Here is an 18,755-nt window from a genome sequence, read left to right as displayed (position 1 = left end):
TTAATGAAGAGATCAAATTTAATTTTAAGAAGTGTCTGATGATCCTGAAGTAGTTCTACAAATTGGAAGAATTTTTAAGTTAAAATTTTACATGACCCCAGAAGCTATTGAATAAAATTCCAATTTCACTTAATCATTTAAAAAAAAAACGTACGCCTTATTAATAATTTCAATGACTGCGGACCCCCGAGCTCTTCATATCATTTGTCTTATAACATGAATACATGTTTGGTTCTTTTCTTTTTTTGTCAATTATTGAGTGTCGGTCCCTAAGACGACACCGGCATAAAGCCTGAAGTTACAGGGGCTGCTTCTTATGGAGAGGGTGGATCTGTCAAATACTGAACCTCAAACTGTCTTCACACAGTAACACAAGCGCAGAACGGTTTAGGTCAGCAACACAGTCCTGCGGGGAAACAAAGGAACAGAGATGGTATATATAGACACCCACAGGGAGAGAGGGCAGACAGGTGAAACTGATTAACATCAACCTAAAGCTACCTAGGATCAAACCAAGACATGGGAACCTTAAAATGAGTCCAACATAGGAAGTCAAATCATGGACATCACATACATTAAGGATGGTATTAATCAAAAAAAAAAAAGTCAGGAAGTGACAGTCACTATATTACTCTTCTACGCATTGTATTTTATGTCAAAGTCAAATCCATATTGTAAATCCAACTGTTGTAGACCAGCACTATATGGACAAAAACAAAAATCACGAAGTGATCAGCAAACATCAGGTGGTTAATGGTAGTGTCAGTCATTCAAAAAGCTTAGACAAACCTTCCATGTACACATTAAATAGAAAGGGAGACAAAATGCTTCCTAACACCATTACACAGGGTGAAGGGTGCTGGTACAGAGTTCACCCGTTTTACGTACACTGGTGAGCATAAGTTAAAGTACGGTTTCAACCAGTGATGATGTGCAGGAGAGTTGGGGGGGGAGACATCTTTGTCTGGCTGGCCAGTCTGCGCAGAGGGTGGTGGGACAGGATCTTCTTCAAATATGTTGCTGAATCCACCAACTCAACTATGGTTTTCATCAGGTCGTCCAGGTAAAACATCATGGAAGAGAAAGAAACATTGTTTACAAGACTGAAAACATGTTGTAGGTGTTTACAGTGGCAATTTATATTTTAGAAAACTATTTTTGTTCTTTTATTACTTTTTAGTAACTGTATACTTTTATTTAGATTATTTAAATGTGTAAAAGACATGTTTTATAATTAACAGTTCTGGCAAATTTGCTCAAGTAATGGGTTGTTGTTGCACTTCCCTTTTCTTTCTCAGAGTATGACAATGTTGATGTGCAATACCTCCAAAGTATGTATATATCCAAAAATGATTTTTTTCCAACCATAACTGCCTGTTATACTTACACTCGGTCTTCACTGGTTTGGCAGTCCACTGCCCCTCCCTTGCTTTGGGAAGTGTGGTCTGCTGTCCCATACATCACAGTTCATCTCTTGGATTACTTCCAACTTCTTCATAATTCCTAGATTGAATTAATAACAATTAATTGAGTTATTTTTATATTAAAATCAATAAAATAAGTGTATAAAACATTCACCCCCAAAAGAACAGTCTTCTAACATGAATAATATACATAAGGTATGTTGTTTTACAATCATTATAATAACAATTTATTGTACATTCTAACACCCTGTTATGCTTTATAACATTAGTCTGCAAGGAGAAAGGACACAAGGAGAAAATGAAAGGAGCTAAATTTGACCAGAATTGGGTCACTAATAAAGGAGAATGAAATCCTGAGTGTTAATTGGCTCCAGTTTCCAAAATACAGCTTCAGGTCAACATTGCATCAAAATAAATCAAAATTAGGAGGGGAGGGGGGGGGGGCAATCACTATAAATATATCTTTTTATTGATACCAAAAATGAAAAATAACAGTTAGGTAATAATCTTTAGTGTCAAAGTGAAGGTATTTATAAACTTTCTTGTGATACCATGTTAATTGCTCTACAGTACTTGCTCTACACCAGACATCACCCTCCCTTGTAGGTGAATATACTCGCCTGTGTATAGATAATTATAAATCTTTATCATGAAATATCTTGAAAACTTTAGCCAACCAGCACCTTTATCACCTGTTTTCTAATTCATCTTAAAGAATAAAATACATAAGAATTAGCACATTTTATCTCAGAGGTTGATAATTTCCAAAAATTTGTAAAGCAGTGTAATTATTCTTCCATAACTGTTGTGAAACATACCTTTCTCCAGGTGCCAAACATCATAGAAGTATGTGATCTGTCACTCCTGCAGAAGTTTCTGAATTTGGGGATGAAGTTCAGTCACTTTGCAGTCCAGTCACCTCCAGGTTAGCCAGGGTCCTCGTCCGCTCGTCCTCGTCCATGTGGTAGCTGCCACCATCCTGATTACTGTGTGTGAAATATGAGGACATTCAATTATAATTACAACAGTTATTTAATCAAATACTGTGAAAAATTAGCAGAATAGTAGTTTGATCGGTAACAACAAATCTTTATATGAAGTGGTGAGACCTGCATCATCATGATTTACGTTAAATGAACAGGTGAAGGTTCAAATATCCAACGTGTTTGTGCTCTACCTGTGTGCACATAAGCACACCATGGAAAACTGTCTGTCTGATGGTAAATCACACATCGAAACAGGATTGACAGAGTTTACAGTGACAGACTCCTGGTCCATAAACAGGGACACATCTCTCGTCAGAACATATCAAGTCTTTTTGGTTTCATAAGCTGCAGCCAACCAAAACACACAGTATCGTCTTACAAATGAATATAAGTCCTGTCTTTGAGCCCAGAAAAATATTTTACAGCAAAAAGCTTCACAGTCTCCCACAATAATCACACCGACAAACTCAGGCCTCTTTTCATCCTGCTCGGTTGTAACGTAGCGTTAAAACTAACAAACGTTTCTCCACCAACTAAACTAGACAGAATTACCACACAAACTATGTGTAATCATTTCAATTATCCTCTAAAGCAAACAGCCAATTTGTCCTGTTTCAGAGTGAAAACGAGGCTACGAGTAGACAGGACGTTAGCATTAGCTAACTAGGCAGCTAACGTCAACACGTCCATGTTAGAAGAAAACAGAAACAAAACATATTGAAACTCACCGCTGAAGGATTGTTGACTGCACACGGGCTGTCGGTGTGAAGTGAATCCAGAGTAGAGCAGGTCCTGGTTTTCAAAGCAGCCTGAGATAAGGTGGTTTCCACACACAAACAAAAAGCTTCGACAGATTTGCTGCCGTCTGTCGCAACCATTTGTCGTAACCACGCTTCTACAGTAGCCCAGCAGGGACAAACCAAACACAGCGAATCGCGTGTTGTTTCATCCTCCCTCTCACCTGAAAGAAAACACTTGGACTTCAACAAAAACCCATTTCCATCCATTCTGCTTTGTTAAAAAAATGTTAGGCTGCCAGATTACTGTGTGGATGTAACTGATTATATTTATCTTATAGCGGAATAACTAGACTTTAATTTTAATGGACTTCACCCGACGCACACTGCTCCTCACCGACAGCTCCCTAAGGCCCCCGCGGTCTCCCAGTCCTCAAGTACCGGATGTAACAGAAGCGGACACTGGGCTGGAGTGGTTTGAAATGACCGCGTCAGCTGGTAACAGCTCTGTGCAAACATTCATGGTTATCCAGTGGTTTATTTATTCCAGTCCTCGACTGAAACTGTGAGGTTTATCTTAACCCAGGCCCCACCAGTTCAGACCACGGAGTTCCCAGTTCGCCTCTGGTGTTCGCCCAGAGCTCCCCTCTCTGCGGTGAGAACCATAGTAAACGACGACTCACCAGCATTTTAGCTCATTTTCAGCAGTGTTTATGTTTGTAACTAAAACCAGCTACAGAATGTGCTGCACTGAAATATGTTTCTAAAACGCACAACCAGCAAATACAGAGAAACTTCAGGTTTTCCTGACACTAACTGGGACAGTATGGGTCTTGTTATTATGGTACATTACTTTCCACTAAACAGCTTATAGCCTGGGTTTGAGACTGAACTTAGACTTTCACAGGTAAATTGTTCAAAGTTAATCTATTCTGCAATATTTAAAGGTAAACTTAGGGCCAATCAACTATCCTAAGTGCTGCCCACATGTTCATGCATCAGCTGTGGGGGAACATAATGAAGTACCTATATAGACTCAAGTACTGCACTTAAGTACAAATGTGAAGTTCTTGTAATTTACCATTTTCATTTTGGGAAATATTGTAGTTGTTACTCCTCCACATCTGTCTGTCAGCTGTAGTTACTTTTCAAATTACAATTTTCAAACCCTTCTTGTCCAGTGAAAACTACAAACACACGATATCTTGTTGATGGACTTCTACTTCTTGTGGAGTATTTTCAGTGTGGTACTGCTACTTTTGCTTAGTTAAAGGATCCGAGCACTTCGTCCACCACTGTGCGTCAGCACGTCTTGTGGCGTCAAACTAAACATAAACTTTTCTGCACATTGTAGATCAGACATCTCAGAGAACTAAGACTTTGACATGGAACTGAACTATTTAGTAGCATCAATGAAGATGCAATTTAATAATGTGGTAAATGTAAAAATAAATACATCACAGACCAACATTATTTTCATACAATCAAATAATTGTTAAAAAAATAATTGGGAGCTGTTTGGACAGTTGATAAGTTGTTTTTAACCAGTTTAGAAGTGTCCAGTTTTTTCAGTGTGAAACTTTGCTGTTTTTTGTCATAGTAAACTAAGTGGCAAATGACCAAATTATATAATTAGACGCATCACTATTCTTTACAGTCTTTCTCCTATGGACATTTGAATCCCACAGTAAGTTTGTCCATGTTGGACTCAATAACCTGTGGAAACAAACACTTGTGCCGTTTCACAGACTTTGCAGTCCCATCCACTCCGGTGCAGCACACAATGCAGTTTCCCCTCAGCCTGAAGGAGGAGTCTTGTGGACCAGCTAGAAACAGTACAATATCACCACTGGGTAAGAACTGGAAAAAACAACACTATAATTCGTCTGTTTACAAGCTACCGTGTTATGTCTTCTTATCCTCATACTGTTTTGTACAAATCCAGTCCAAATTGTGCCTACCTTTGGAGAGGAAGAACCTTTTAGGAGAAGGAAATACTCTTTTAAAAGCAGACCTCACCCCAGCCTAGAAATGACAAGAAGAAACCTGGAAACTAAAGACAAAAACTGAGCCCAGATACTTTGTGTTTGTGTTTTGTTAACTTTGCTTTAACATGTTTTAACCATCTGTGCTGGTTTTAAAAAGAAAGTATACAGTGGAAACTCTATCAGAAGGTCCATGTTTTATGCTCAATGTATTCATGTTATTTCTGTTCATATCTTATTTTGACACTGATTGTTAGTTGTTCACCAGAGAAGCATTATTATTCTCCATATTCTTCAATATGATGCTGTATTTCTCAGTGAGATCCTGTAGGTGTCACTGGCATAGTTGGAATGTGGTGCTGCTGTAGCTGCAGCTGTTGGCAGTGGTGTTATAGTTAAACATAAGCTTGACAACAGTTCTGAGCAAATATTGTTTAGTTGTGAAATGTTAGGATGTGGGAAGAGGGGTCAGAGTCTCTGTGGATGTAAAAGACAAAGCACAGGCTCTCCACCCACCAGACATTGAAGCTGTGCATGATGGGGGAGGGTTGTCCAATGGGAGAGGTTCAGGATCTTCCCCACACTTATCTTCATGTGCTCTTTTCCTTACAGCCTTTTTAGATCTACAAATAGCCCCATTGCTACTTAATAATTTTACAACTTGGGATGGGTAGGACTATTTATTCACAGTTGCTAGAAAGTTAATTGGAAAGAACTGTGTACAGGGTAAAGGGGGATAGGGGCTACTGCATGTTTCTGAGACTGAATTGGTTTTGTTTAAAAGTAGTTGCTGATTTCCAGAGGAATTTCCTTGCAACAACGGCTCCATTTAAATTATATAACCATTGATTTATTTATAGAAAACTGCTCAGCTGACCCAGTGTCTAAAGACTGAGAGACTTTAGGTTAATTAGTAACGGTGCAGCAGATGTTAGGATCTTGTCATGCTTTCAAAAAATGAGACACTCAAAAATGTTTGAATTTCACAGACAAAAAGGCAAAGTCAGTGTTTTTTTTGGGGTGGGGGGTGGGGGGTATCTTCATTTCCATGACACAACAGTCTTTAGTGAGGTAGAATATGACAGGTCAAGAATTGCTCCTTAAACTGGCATGTGAAATGACATGAAATAAATATTTCCATGTACAATGTCTTCAAAATGAGGTAGAAATGGTTACAGAGAATTTACAAGAGAGAACAAAAGTACAAGAGAATTAGAAAGCGAACACTGAAACCCCATTATAGATCTGCTGTAAATTGAGCTCCAGAGCAACGGAAGCAAACATCAAATACTGTCGTCTGTCTCAGGGTGTATAGTGTAGAGCACAGACTCTACGGTATGGAAGAGCATTCGCTGGTTGAAGCTAAGCGCTTAAAGACTTTTAAAATCTATGTTATTGTTTAACAGGTTTTTATTAATCTGTAGTTTTTCCTCACCATCATTTGACACATATTGTTGTGCCTGAGCAAGTTTAGTTTTATTAATGTGCTTACATTTCCAAAAGAGGCATAAAATACCTTTTCACTGCATCAAATTTGAGACTAATAATAATAATATTGAATGGGAGATTGGTTTTGTTACAGTTCTTAAAGGGCTGAATGTGTACGACACAATAATTGGCACAACTAACTTGGTGAAAATAAGGTGTAGATCTGTAACTGTACATATTTCTGACGGTGCACATGCTTTTTTTTTTTTTTTTAAACTTTTACCACAATTATTTTGTGACTTCATGTTAGAAGGTAAATTCAAGCTGGCTGACTGGTGACACTGTATAAAGGGGTTTTAAAATACTGACATGGAAAGTAGAAATTGGACAATGTATTAAGACATTTATTAAACATACCTATTTTAGAGCATATTCTGTGTCATGTGTATGCCTTTATATGTCAAACGTTATCTATCAGGAGTGCTTTGTTTTGACAGTTTGTTCACAGAACCTCTTCCCCACTGCTAACTAAACTAACACTTAACATATTCATTTCTCCACCAAAAGCTATAAGAGAATTACATCTATACATGAAGAAAATATGTTTCTTATATTTAAAAACATTGATGCACATTATGACATGTATTGTCCTTTTCAAAAAAATATCTGAATTACATTCAACATTTCAGGCCTTGGTACAAAACCCTCAAGTTTCATTTTTCATGACGAAGAAGCATTGTGTTTGTGTCTGTGTGTGCATGCATCTGTGCGTAGATGTATATTCTGCTGTTAATATCAAAGGCCTTGTAAGTTCATGGTTTCCCTGAAGTGGTCAGAGTATCTTTTGCTCTTTCACAAAGCCATGGCTCCGTTTTCATCTTGCTCCATAAAGCTCCCTACAATCACCCTAAGGGAATAACATACATTCTTATTTCATCTTTCTGAGGTAACAATATTCTTCCTGAGTATTCAATAACACAACTATAAATCATCATTTTGAAAGACAAAAGTAAAGAAAATGCATATTAATAAAAAAAAATCTTAGAAGACAAGTGGCAAAGTAATGCTGAGCAAAATTTGTTAGAGGCACTCACTCAGAAACTTATATCCTCTCATTCAACATGGATGCCTGTCAGTCTGGGCTCTGCATCCGAACAGCGTAACACCTTTTAAACTGTTTGCTCCGAGTACATTTTACCAGTTTGCTGACTTTAGCGTGGTTTGATTACTGGTCGTTTTGTCGGAAAGTTTTCTAGATTTGTACGGCGACACTTTCTTGTAATAATCAGAATTTTAAAAGCCGAGGCATAAACTGGACCAGGTATTATTATTCACAGATTCTTTAGAAAATATAAATGCTCAGTTTAGGATTGGCAGAAATCTGCATGTAAACAACACGCTTTGAGGACTCCATCATTGTGTGAACTCTAAATAAATTTCTACGTGAACATAAAGTCTTATTTACCTATTCTTTGTTTTTTTTTTTTTTTAACATTAAAAGAATTTAAAGGGCGGCTTCATGTACACTATCATGACATAATTTCATAAGCAGCTTGGTACATATAGAAACAAACGTTCTTCAGCAGTGATAAGGGTTGAGAACAAGAGGCAGAGCTGCAGCATTGAATTAGATAAGGAAAGAGAGAAAAAGGTGATGAAGAACTAACTTCATTTCTCGAGGCCGTGTAACACACCAAGACCTGGAGTCAACTGTGTGAAGCAGCAGTGATTGTGCTGAAATAGTATGGTAGTCTCACCATTTCAGGTATTGCTGTCCTTACTTTTTGGTCAAAAATGATTTTTGTTGTGTGGTAGAACATATTGCAGTCAAAGGCCTTTTACATATATAATGGCCACAAAAAAAATTAAAAAAACAAATCACCAACTTCTAAATCAGCAACACTTCAGTGCTGCTGCCACAGTAGCAGAAATGGAATAAATAGGATCCTGAGAGAAACAGACACTCATACGTCGAGACTGCCGTTATGCTAACTACTGTATGTAGAGAATGTCTCAACCTCACTCCTAAGACTTACCTCAACCTTACAAGGCAAAACGCGCCAGTGAATCTTTGGAAAAACATGAATAATAAAAGTGTTAAAGATGCACAAGAAGTAGCAGTCTCGTGCCCTCTTTATGTTTGCTAATGAAATGAAACCTTTTAGTGACAAATCCAATGCTAAGTCTCTTTGGATTAAGAACCTTGGTTGGTTTCAGAGAGTAAGAGAGTTCTCTCACATGCAGCCCGGGGCTGTCAGCGGCCTCCAGCAGGGTCCTCAGCTTGTGTGTGTGATGCAGGTATCTTCATAGAGATTCTCTGTTGCTGAGGGAAGTTGTGCTCCCGTGATCCACTATCTCCTGCGACGCCTGGTGGTGGGCTGTAGTCGCCTGCTGTGCCATAAGGGGGTGACATCAGTGGCTTTCCAGCCTTGTAGGCCTGTGGGTCTGAGGCTCGGGTGCTCATATTGTATCCGTTGCCATGCCCATTGCTGTGACCTTTGCTATGACTGTTTCCGTGGCCGTTGCCATACTTTCTGTAGCGTGAACCCTCAGCCTCTGCTTCCTCCGGTCCTTCCTCTGCCATCTCAAAGGCCTTGCGTTTCAGCGGCACGCCTGCCTCGGAGCTCCCTCCAAGGGCGTGAGATGGGTAGCTGTACGTGCCCCCCACCATGGTGGGCCTAGGGGTCAGAGGTGTTGGGGCACTAATTCCCGAGGGCAGGTAGGAGGCGCTGGGATGACTGTATCCAGAAGACAAGCTGGTTTGGGGGTAGCACCCCGGAGGGTAGTTGTAGACAGGAGTGCTGGTGCTGTAGCTGGGCATTAGAGTGGGTGGGGTCTGCAAAGAGTGTAGAGGGGCAGGGGGAAGTGCTGCACTAGGCTGAGGGCAGTATCCTGAGGACAGGTAGGTGCTGTTGTAGGCAGGAGGGTATTCCTGAGATGATGGGGCAGTACAGGATCCAGCACCACTGTAGCCTGGCTCAGAGGCTAAGTTACTGCTCACTACTGTTACACTTCCTGTGGCTGGGATGCCCACGGAGGCAGAGCCCACCTTGGTGCCAGTTAATGCCTCCAGTCCGGGGTAACACTCCATGCCCTGACCCAGAGCCCAGGGCTCAGATTCAGTTTTCAGGAAAGTTCCAGGCTCTGAGTAGGCCCCTATAGCAGGATGTTCATAGGACAGCTCCAGGCCTGAATACTTCTCAGCGTAGCGTTTGAGCAAAGAGGAAGCAGTAAGGGCTGATATGTCATCACTGGCCCAAGGGTACCCTGCAGGGGCATAACTGCGACGAGCAGCTGTGGCATAGGGGTCGTGTTTATGGGCAGATGGGGGCGAGGTTGTAGAGGTGACATCTAGGTGCTGCTCAGGCCACTGAGATAAGGGTGTGGTGTGCTCCGGAGACCAGTGCATCTTCAACAGACCTGCATGAAAAAAGGCCAAAGCAGAATTAGTGCACACAATCATGGCACAATATAGCAAATGTTAATATTTGCAGCATTTTGTCTAGACCAGGTAAAGGTTGCAAATCCTAAGTGACGTATTTTCCTTCCTCTTTCTCGCTAGAAAGCTGGAAATGTGATTTTAAAGAATATCTATGCAATGCTTAGCCTGTGCTCTTCTGCACAGTCTCATCCAGGCAGGGGACAACTCTTCTAATCTTTATGTGAAGCTGCCAACATAACCCCCAGCCTGGTCTCCACGGCGATAAGCCTCTATCGGCCTTCGTGCTGCCCTCTGCCTTTACCTCTCTCACACTGGGGCCATTGTTTCTCTCTGTGAGTCTCAGTCCACACAGCTACCCCCACCAAGCGTGCGATCTAATTTGGCCAAAACCTCAGGGGTCTGCTGGACAAGGGGGGATAGAGGGCGGGGTCACTGTGTAGAGGGGGATCAGAGTAGTACCACATACTGCAAAGAGCCTGGACCCACACATCTACGAGCACGATTACAATCAAACCGATTGATTAAGGAAAAAGTTTTGATTTTCACATGCCATGTGAGATTATACATGCACATTGACACAGACGAAGTAATCCGCTGGTTTAGTGGCTGTGTCCTCGTCTTTTTGAACTGGCATTAAGCTGACATTCCAGGCATTGCAGAGTATTATTAACCTGTCCTAACCCCGGGTCTGGGCCTGAGGGGCTTCCCTACAACAACCAAGGCCTTGATTTCACAAATAGGTGTACACAAATAATTCCTATAGCAGTATATTGTGAAAACGCCTCCTCTGATGTGCTATTAATACACTAACACCAATATCACAATATGTTCTCTTGCAGTTTTTGGGAAGTATGACTCAAATGTCAAACTTACTTCTTTGACTTAAGGGATGAGACTGTTGTCTTTGGTTTTTTACATACATCAGGATTAGAAATGTGCTGTACCGTTGATCTTTGAAGCAAATCTTATTTTCATGGCTTATTAAGTCCTTAGTCCAGGACTCAACTCTCATAATAAAGAAACTCATGTGGCCAGAGAAAACAGGAGATATTGATGTGGTAGGTGGATTCATTCTCACACATGCACTCACACATCTGAAAAGTGTCTATATGTGGATTATGTCACGTTGTGTCACATGTCCACTGCACCACCAGATGGGCCTCTAAATGCTCCACAAGTTGATCCCTAAAATAAATGATCCTTCAGCTCAATAATCCCACTCATCCAATCCAGGGATTGCAGCCCCCTTGACCACCACAGGCTCCACCCAGGATCTGAGAAAGCCCAGTGCTCCAAGGAATTCTGAGTGACTGTGGTAACTTTTCTTCTTAAAAAAACTTATTTAGCTATGATGAAAAAAGCAACATTACGGCTGAATTACCAAATGAGTCTACTGTGCATAACCCCAGGGATCTGAAGGGTAAGAAGGACCCTAACAATCATTACAATGTTAAAGGGCTCAGTCATTCATGACAATATCAAAGTCCCCAAAAGTCAAATAAATAAACTAAACCCTAACATGGAAGAAGCCATCTTGGCAAAGAGAGTTTTTATTTCCACACAGGTCCTCCCTCTCTGCTGGAAGAAATAAAAATGTATGCATGCTAACAACATTACATGCACTATGTAATATAATCCCACTGATAAACAGTCTGCAGCTCTGCAAACCTTTCAGCTCAGTATTACCATAAATGCATTTCATTCATTTTATCAAACACATACAGTGTTTCATATCCTCATCAAAATGATGTGTAAACTGAACAGGACCACTCTAAGATCAGATGATAAAAAGAGCGAAACAGGGGGGGGGAGCCCCTAACCCTAATCTAACACCTTGTGTTGGCTTGGGCCTTGGAAACACCCCTCCATTCTTCGCCATGCTTGGCTTACCAGGAGACAAAGATGAGCACTAAGCCTCCTTTTTGCTACGATGGCTTTCCTTAATCATTGTGATTATCATACTGTCGACCAGCACCAGCGTTTCCTCTGGTGTTGTCCTCCAGCAGTTCTGCTACTGGACAGAGATGAATGGAAATCTCTCAGCTCAATGGGAAGAGGAGCAGAAAGGAAGTCTGGTCTTTATGAACAGTCATATCAGCAGTTAAGCATTAAACTATATTACATATTATGTGTTAATACACTGTTCCAGGTTGTGCTTGGGTTATTTATAATTCTGCATGGCTCTGCTGTGTACACAGCTTACTGTCTTACTATATTCACTACAGATCATCAGGTTTATGAATGTAGATGTGCACAAGATATAGTATCACAAATTCACCACATGGAGGTTTGAAATACACTGTCAATGAATCAGAGTCTAGTAAAAAGTCTAGTTAAAATATGTTTACACTGCTTGCACTCATATCTCCCGATGCACAGCAGATAATGGCTGTGATTTGAATAGAACAGTATATCCTGCCTTTTCCTGCTGTGGATCTTTCTGTTAACGAACTGCTTGAAAACACTGTTTTGTTTTTTTTACACAGCTTTAAATGTCGATCTGAACGTGGCCTAAGCGTTTATGTAGACAACTCAGACAAGTGTAACTGAGACCTATGCAAAATATATGTGCGTGTTTGTGTGCGTGTTTGTGTTTGTGTGGAAAGCAGGGAATAGGGCGGTTGTAAACAGCAGTCTGAATGATCCAATAAAAACATGGACTGTGACCCTCATGGTTCTCTGCTTGGCTGTAAACAGCCTCCGCTAAAACCAGTTTTGGTGTTTTAACCCCTACCTTTTAATGAGTGTTGTCATCATTTGTATATTTACCAAACTCTCATACATTGTGCTGCCAAACCACGTAATCTTTCTCTTTCAAGAAAACCTGATCATGGAAGTCATGGAAGGTAGTTTGCCTTGCTGTCCACTGCATGGTGAGTATGAGTAATCAGTGGTTAATTAGATGAACGTACATGTGGGGGAAGGAGCTGACTGGAATGGGATTTGGGGGTTGTGAGGCATCAGAAGTAGCTGGCCGGGGCGGCTGGCGGGCTAGAAGGGGAGTGGAAACAATAATCAGCCTTCTGGAGCTGAAAGGTCCTCTGTTGGTGCTTTTACTCCACTCACAATAAACAAAGACTTACATTTCCTGAGGACATACAGACACACACCATGATGCACGCACGCAGGCTCATGCACTCGTATATTGTGGCTGTGGAGCAGCGTTTAGCCGCAGTTGGCTGGCAGGCAGAAGGACTCCTGGTCATCTATTGGATGAGTCAGGCTGCTGGAATGCCTGGAATCTAACCTGAGATCTATTTACAAAGCACATATCCTCTCTGTACACTCAACACACACTGTCCACTCCCAGCCTAAAGGAAGGGAGGGAGAAGTCAGAAAGACAGAGAACATGCTTACTTACAGTCCTGATAAATGACCCTAGCAGTTGTATGCACATTACTGGGTGATTTGTATTAGTTAGGGTTGATTCACGCCGCTGCTCAGAAGATCAATACAGAACACATCAGAGGAGGAAATGGGATATGAATATACATGGGGCATGTCAGGATTCCTGTTACGACGCAAACCGGACTCCACACATATCACCCAGCTAGCTCTGGCTTTCTTGCCTGCAGGGTAAATAATGGAGAGATTGTTATGTAATCAGTGGCCATGGCCAAAAAACACTGAACATTTGGAACAATTGGAGAGAAAGAGGTGGAGATAACCCTTCATCGACATATATTATATTTTATATTTTTCCTTTTCTCCATCAGGTCACATTGCTATCTGCTATTCGACTCCTGTACTATATCTGATTCAGCTTGTACACATTTCTTATCTACAAGGTATTTCCAGTTCACATGACAGTTTTATTCTGAATGTGGCTGTTCCACTCAAAATACACGTTTATCACACACAAACACAGATGGAACTCTCATCGCTACTAAAAATCACTTCATGTTTGCTCATCTTTTTCCTCACATCTTTATTATTTATCTTTCACTTCAATCTGACTTTCTTGAGCGTCTCTCCTTCTCTCTGTGCTGCAGTGAAGACATGACTCTGTGCCCAAGCCTGTGTGGTCAGTTTCCCCTCCCCCATTCTTTTAGCTCTCTCGCTCTCTCACACACACACACACACACACGCACACACACACACACACACACACACACACACACACACACACACACACACACACACACACACACACACACACACACACACACACACACACACACACACACACACACACACACACACACACACACACACGTGGCCGAGGCTGGTCTGGCCCCTCTTTGCTTATTGTGTCCACTCATATATCAGGCTGCAGCTGACCAGTCCCTCCTCATGTCCTTCTCCATCTGCCCTTCGCTTTGCTCCATCGTTTCCCCCCCGAGCAGCACGGGTCTTTATTATAAACCAAATTCTCCCAATGAGACACTGGCATGTTTTTAACAAGGCTTCATGCTTACTACTTAGGTCTAGTGTGTGTGTGGAAGCTGAGGGTGATGTTTATGTGTCCCGCAATACAGGACTAATGAGAGGCTGTTGACACCAAGTTACTAATGATCTGGCTTTCATTCACAGCTTCACCCTGGTAACTAAGAAGGATTCAAGCCTGCTCATCACTCTCTTCATGTCACACACTATCATTACTGAACAGAGCCCATAATGAGGTGTGGGCGATCGTGAATGTGTGTTTACTTGTTTGTGTTTGTTTGTGCAGCTTGACAAGCCATTTGTCAGTCTGTGAGTTGTAAAAATAAATGGCAGCAAAGGATTTTGTGCAGTTAAAGTTCCTGTAGGGAGAAATCTAACATTAAGCTGGGAGTTTTTTAGAGAAAGGAATGTGACATATGTGTGTTACTAAAACTTCTGCACATCTGTTAGGAAAAATCCCTCATCCTCCCTTGAAAACTACAGGAAATGTTTTTAGATGTCCACTTTTTGTCTTTGTTTTCGGTCTTTGTAATCCAAAAGGCATGTAAAAGTAAATCCCTGATGCATCATTCCAATCAGGTTAGTGTCGTAATCCTGTTAAAGCTGAGCCTAATCAATAGCCCAGTCAATCAATATACGCATATTCATCAGGCTGGATAGCAACCTCTCAGGGTTGGCACATTCTGTGATGCATCGGGGAGATTTATGTCATTTATTCTGCTTTCACGTGTGGCTGCTGCAGAAGAAATCTGCCAGCTGTGATAACACCCAGACACTGTTCAGCTACAACATGGAAAAGATATATGTGTATTTACAATGAAACATAAATGACACTGATGCTTTAGGTGGTGTCCGTAAAAACAAACCACTACTTTGCTAAATTCACATGGCAGGGCTGAAAAAAAGAAAAACAGCGGCTGAACACTTTCTGTGAAATTCCTCAATGCAAAGCCTGGAGTCTCAGCTGTTAAAGCCATTAGCATATCTGCCTTCTCAACGTGACTTCTTAAAGACCCCCCTCCTCCCTAGACCCTCGCTTCCCCCCCTACACAACCAACTGGAGATGAGTCCCAGACAAAAGAAGAGCCAAAAATTTGAAAGTGTACAAGAAACCAAACTCAAGCCAAGCTGGGTCGCAGTATTCACGTACTGCATGCCAAATGGACCCATCACTGGACTTGACCATACATCATCCAAGCGTAGGCAGAGTATAACGTGAAAAAAAGCAGACTTACTGTATGGGGTGACAGGACTGAGCATTCTGCACCCCTGGCCCCAGGTGAAGAGGAGAGGATCGGGTCCGGCTGGTGCTAGTGACGGCCCAGCTGCATGCTGCGGAGCCTTCCTGGGCAACTGCTTCTGCTGCTGGTGGTTGTGCGGCTGCTGGCTCGGCTAGTGACCGGCTTCCTGCACTCCTCCATGGTTCATCTCACACTTCAACACCGCTCCGACACGCTGCCACCTGAGAAACACGCACATGGCAGCATCAGAGTCTGAAGACACCTGGGGGAGGCGTTGTCTATTTTGACTTATGACACTCAAAGTCAGATTCTAGGACATTTTTAAGAAACTGATCAACATATACAAATAATGAGAAATGATTATTATTTGGGGGATTTATTCCACGTTAATTAAACAGTCCTGTTAAAGACTATTGTGGCAGTAACTACTTGTAGAAAGTAATTAATATTGACTGATAATAGATTCCTCATGCCTTCTGAAGGTTCATTTGCTTTTGCTTTTCTCACTTTTTCCAAGTGACACACACATGCAAGTGTGTGTGAGACGGATCAGGAGAGTCTGAATGCTAGATGCAATGGGCTTGTAGCCACCTCATGACCAGCAGAGACAAGTTTCCAGTTCTTTAAAACTAGCAGAAATGTCATGTGCATCCAAACACTGCAAAGCATAACAGCATCGAGAACAGAGCAGCGATCCTACCCTGTCTAATGTGGAACACGTGAGAAAAAAAATGCAACAAAACCCTCGTTGGACATAGAGAAGACACATTGATGAGAATGTCAAAGATTTGTTCAAAAAAAAGAGAAAGTATAGCAAGTAAAGCACATGAAAGATTTCCTTCAAGGAGAGAATAGAGTCCACTGAAAAGGACAGGAATGTGCAAGAAGCAGCAGAATCATTGTCAGCACTGCTGAATGGAGACTAAACCAAATGAATAAATGGTTACTGACCTGATCATGCCTGGATTTACTTGACGAGTGGTGCAGTTTGGAAAGTAATCCACTATTCCACGAAGTGAAAACACAGGGAGCCGACGATAAACGTGTGTGTGTGTGTGTGTGTGTGAGTGGGTGAGTGTGTGTGAGGCTAGTGGTCTGGGAGCGTATCCTTCTCTCCTACACTCCCTCGCTCGCCCTCTAGTTCCCTTCTCCCTCCCCCTCTCACTCACCCTTGCCCAGTGACAACAGAGCAGCACATATATCCCCTCCCCCCAACCAAACCAACCCTCCCCTTCCTTCTCCCTCTCTTTTGTTAAAACTATTTCAGCAGGAAGGGAGAAAGAGGGAAAAAGTGACCAATCATGCAGTGTCAAAGAAGAGCCTGTTTCCCCCTGGCGTGCATGTGTGTGTGTGTTTGCATGAACTTCTGCACGTGTGCATGTGTTTCATCTTCTTTACGTGTGTGTGTGTGTGTGTGTGTGCATGGTTTTGAATGTAAACCCTGGCACATGCTGGTGAAAAACAATGAATTTTCTCCTTCACTGATCACATGAGGAGTTCAGTTATTGTCAATGACTTCTATTGATCGGCTACATTGATCTTAGCATTGTTGTGAGGGTAGGGTTGAAACAGCCATGTCAATATTACCTAATTCCAATGGTACCCCACCCCCCCACAACCACCACCACCATATACACACCAGGTTGCACACATGCATGTGCTGCAACACTCTGGCCTCAAACCTTTGACTAAGAACTGGGTTGTTAGTCATTCTGTCATTTATCAATAACATATAAATGCATTCTTGTGCCTTTATTTCATTTTCATTCGTGAGGATTATATATCTCCTCCCCCCAAGCCCCTATTTTTCTAACCCCGGTCCTTCTCATACATAGAAAACACAGCTGTGGTTCTGCATTTAGAGTTATAGTGTAGGAGGGACAAGTTGGTCCAGTCCTCATGTTACTGTGCTGTAAACACTCAAGGCCCTGCAGGACACAGGCCTCGTTTGACCTGGTGTCTCAGGAGGTGACTGAATAATGTGACTTTCCCCAGTAACTGTTTCTTATGAGACCATAAACACACCACTATCATTACAAACCATCATTTTAACAAAAATTATTGCCTCCTTGCATCGACTGTAGCATGGAGATACCACCTCCACGTATTATCAGGGAGAACTGTAAGTTAAGGAGTTGCCAATAATAACAGCGGAGGTGGAGGCTTGTTACAAGACCTTTCATCAGGCGACTCACAGGAGTAATGGCTAGTGCGGCGCTCAGCTTTTTTACTCACCTGCTTTGCTGACAGTCACTGAAAAAATAGCCACACTGTTGTTTTGCGGGTTAGGAAACAATACATCCAAACTATCCCAAATGTGCTGCAGGGGCTGTTCTTTTCGTCATAGATAAGTTAGGCTGGTTGAGTCAAAGCCCTAGATACGGCCTCTCGTTACGGCAGAAACACGTCTGCAGCCCTGAGCAGGGTGCTGGTACAAGCAGAGGGACAAAGGGCAGAGTGTGTGCTAATGACAGTCGGACAGAAAGGGGCAGCTATAAGCAAGTTGGAGAACACGAAGAGGGAGAGTCCCTTTAAAACTCAATAACTGGAAGAGATATAACACATGCACACACACACACACACATATATATATATATATATATATATATATAAAACCTATGCTGGAAATTGGACATGGTAACTTGAACCCTGCGTCCTTTTAGCCCTGTGGGTGGAATAGGTCACATGATAGCACCCCAGAGAAGCTCAGCTGTTTACCACTCTAATTCTGTCTCAAGCAGCTGAGCTCTGCCCCACTGCTCCACTGAACTGTCCCAGTAAATGATAATAGTGTGTGTGTGTGTGTGTGTGTGTCAGAAGAGCTAATGGTCCATGCCTTCAAAAACTAGACTGCTGTTGCAGATAAATATCTGTAATGCAATTTTCCTTGCATGCTCACCAATGATGTGAGGGGTGAGTTATGAGACACAGAGAGCAAAGCAGAGAAAGAGGAGCCAAAACAGAAACAGGAAAAAGAACAGGAAATGTGTGTATTGTGTTTATTGTCTCTCACAGGCAAAGTCAGTGTCAGCGCAGCACTGTGCTTGTATTTGAATGATAAGGTGGTGACGTCATACATTTTTTTGTAATGTCAACAAATCCCGAGAGAAGTCCAGAACTCAGGCG

General features: G+C 41.9%; 1 protein-coding gene and 1 long non-coding RNA gene across 3 annotated transcripts; both read right to left on the bottom strand.

Annotated features, from left to right (window-relative positions):
* LOC113130526 (uncharacterized) lies at positions 1-3,288 on the bottom strand. The gene is made up of 4 exons (XR_003295709.1): positions 3,139-3,288; positions 2,243-2,410; positions 1,388-1,503; positions 1-1,038 (listed from the first exon to the last, which is right to left on the bottom strand). It is a non-coding gene; the product is annotated as an uncharacterized LOC113130526 (long non-coding RNA).
* A 4,158-nt stretch (positions 3,289-7,446) lies between these two features.
* Positions 7,447-18,068, bottom strand: LOC113131027 (fidgetin). 2 transcript variants are annotated; one of them, XM_026308062.1, is made up of 4 exons: positions 17,865-18,068; positions 16,581-16,632; positions 15,624-15,850; positions 7,447-9,980 (listed from the first exon to the last, which is right to left on the bottom strand). In XM_026308062.1, exons 3-4 carry the CDS (start codon positions 15,646-15,648, stop codon positions 8,815-8,817), a joined length of 1,191 nt encoding a protein of 396 aa, XP_026163847.1. In that variant the 5' UTR covers positions 15,649-15,850; positions 16,581-16,632; positions 17,865-18,068; the 3' UTR covers positions 7,447-8,814. The 2 variants fall into 2 exon arrangements, with proteins under 2 accessions (XP_026163847.1, XP_026163846.1); XM_026308061.1 differs by lacking the exon at positions 16,581-16,632.
* Between the last annotated feature and the right edge of the window lie 687 nt (positions 18,069-18,755).

This window comes from Mastacembelus armatus, chromosome 5 (assembly GCF_900324485.2).
Source record: "Mastacembelus armatus chromosome 5, fMasArm1.2, whole genome shotgun sequence".
In the NCBI taxonomy this organism is placed as follows: Eukaryota; Metazoa; Chordata; class Actinopteri; order Synbranchiformes; family Mastacembelidae; genus Mastacembelus; species Mastacembelus armatus.
The sequence above is the reverse complement of the archived record's forward strand: the minus strand, read 5'-3'. Positions and strand labels throughout refer to the sequence as shown.

Coding starts and splice junctions, on each gene's coding strand:
- LOC113131027 (XM_026308062.1), bottom strand. CDS start 15,648: ATGCTCAGTCCTGTCACCCCATACA. Junction 9,981..15,623: donor CAGTCCTGTCACCCCATACA/GTAAGTCTGCTT, acceptor TTTTTCATGCAG/GTCTGTTGAAGATGCACTGG.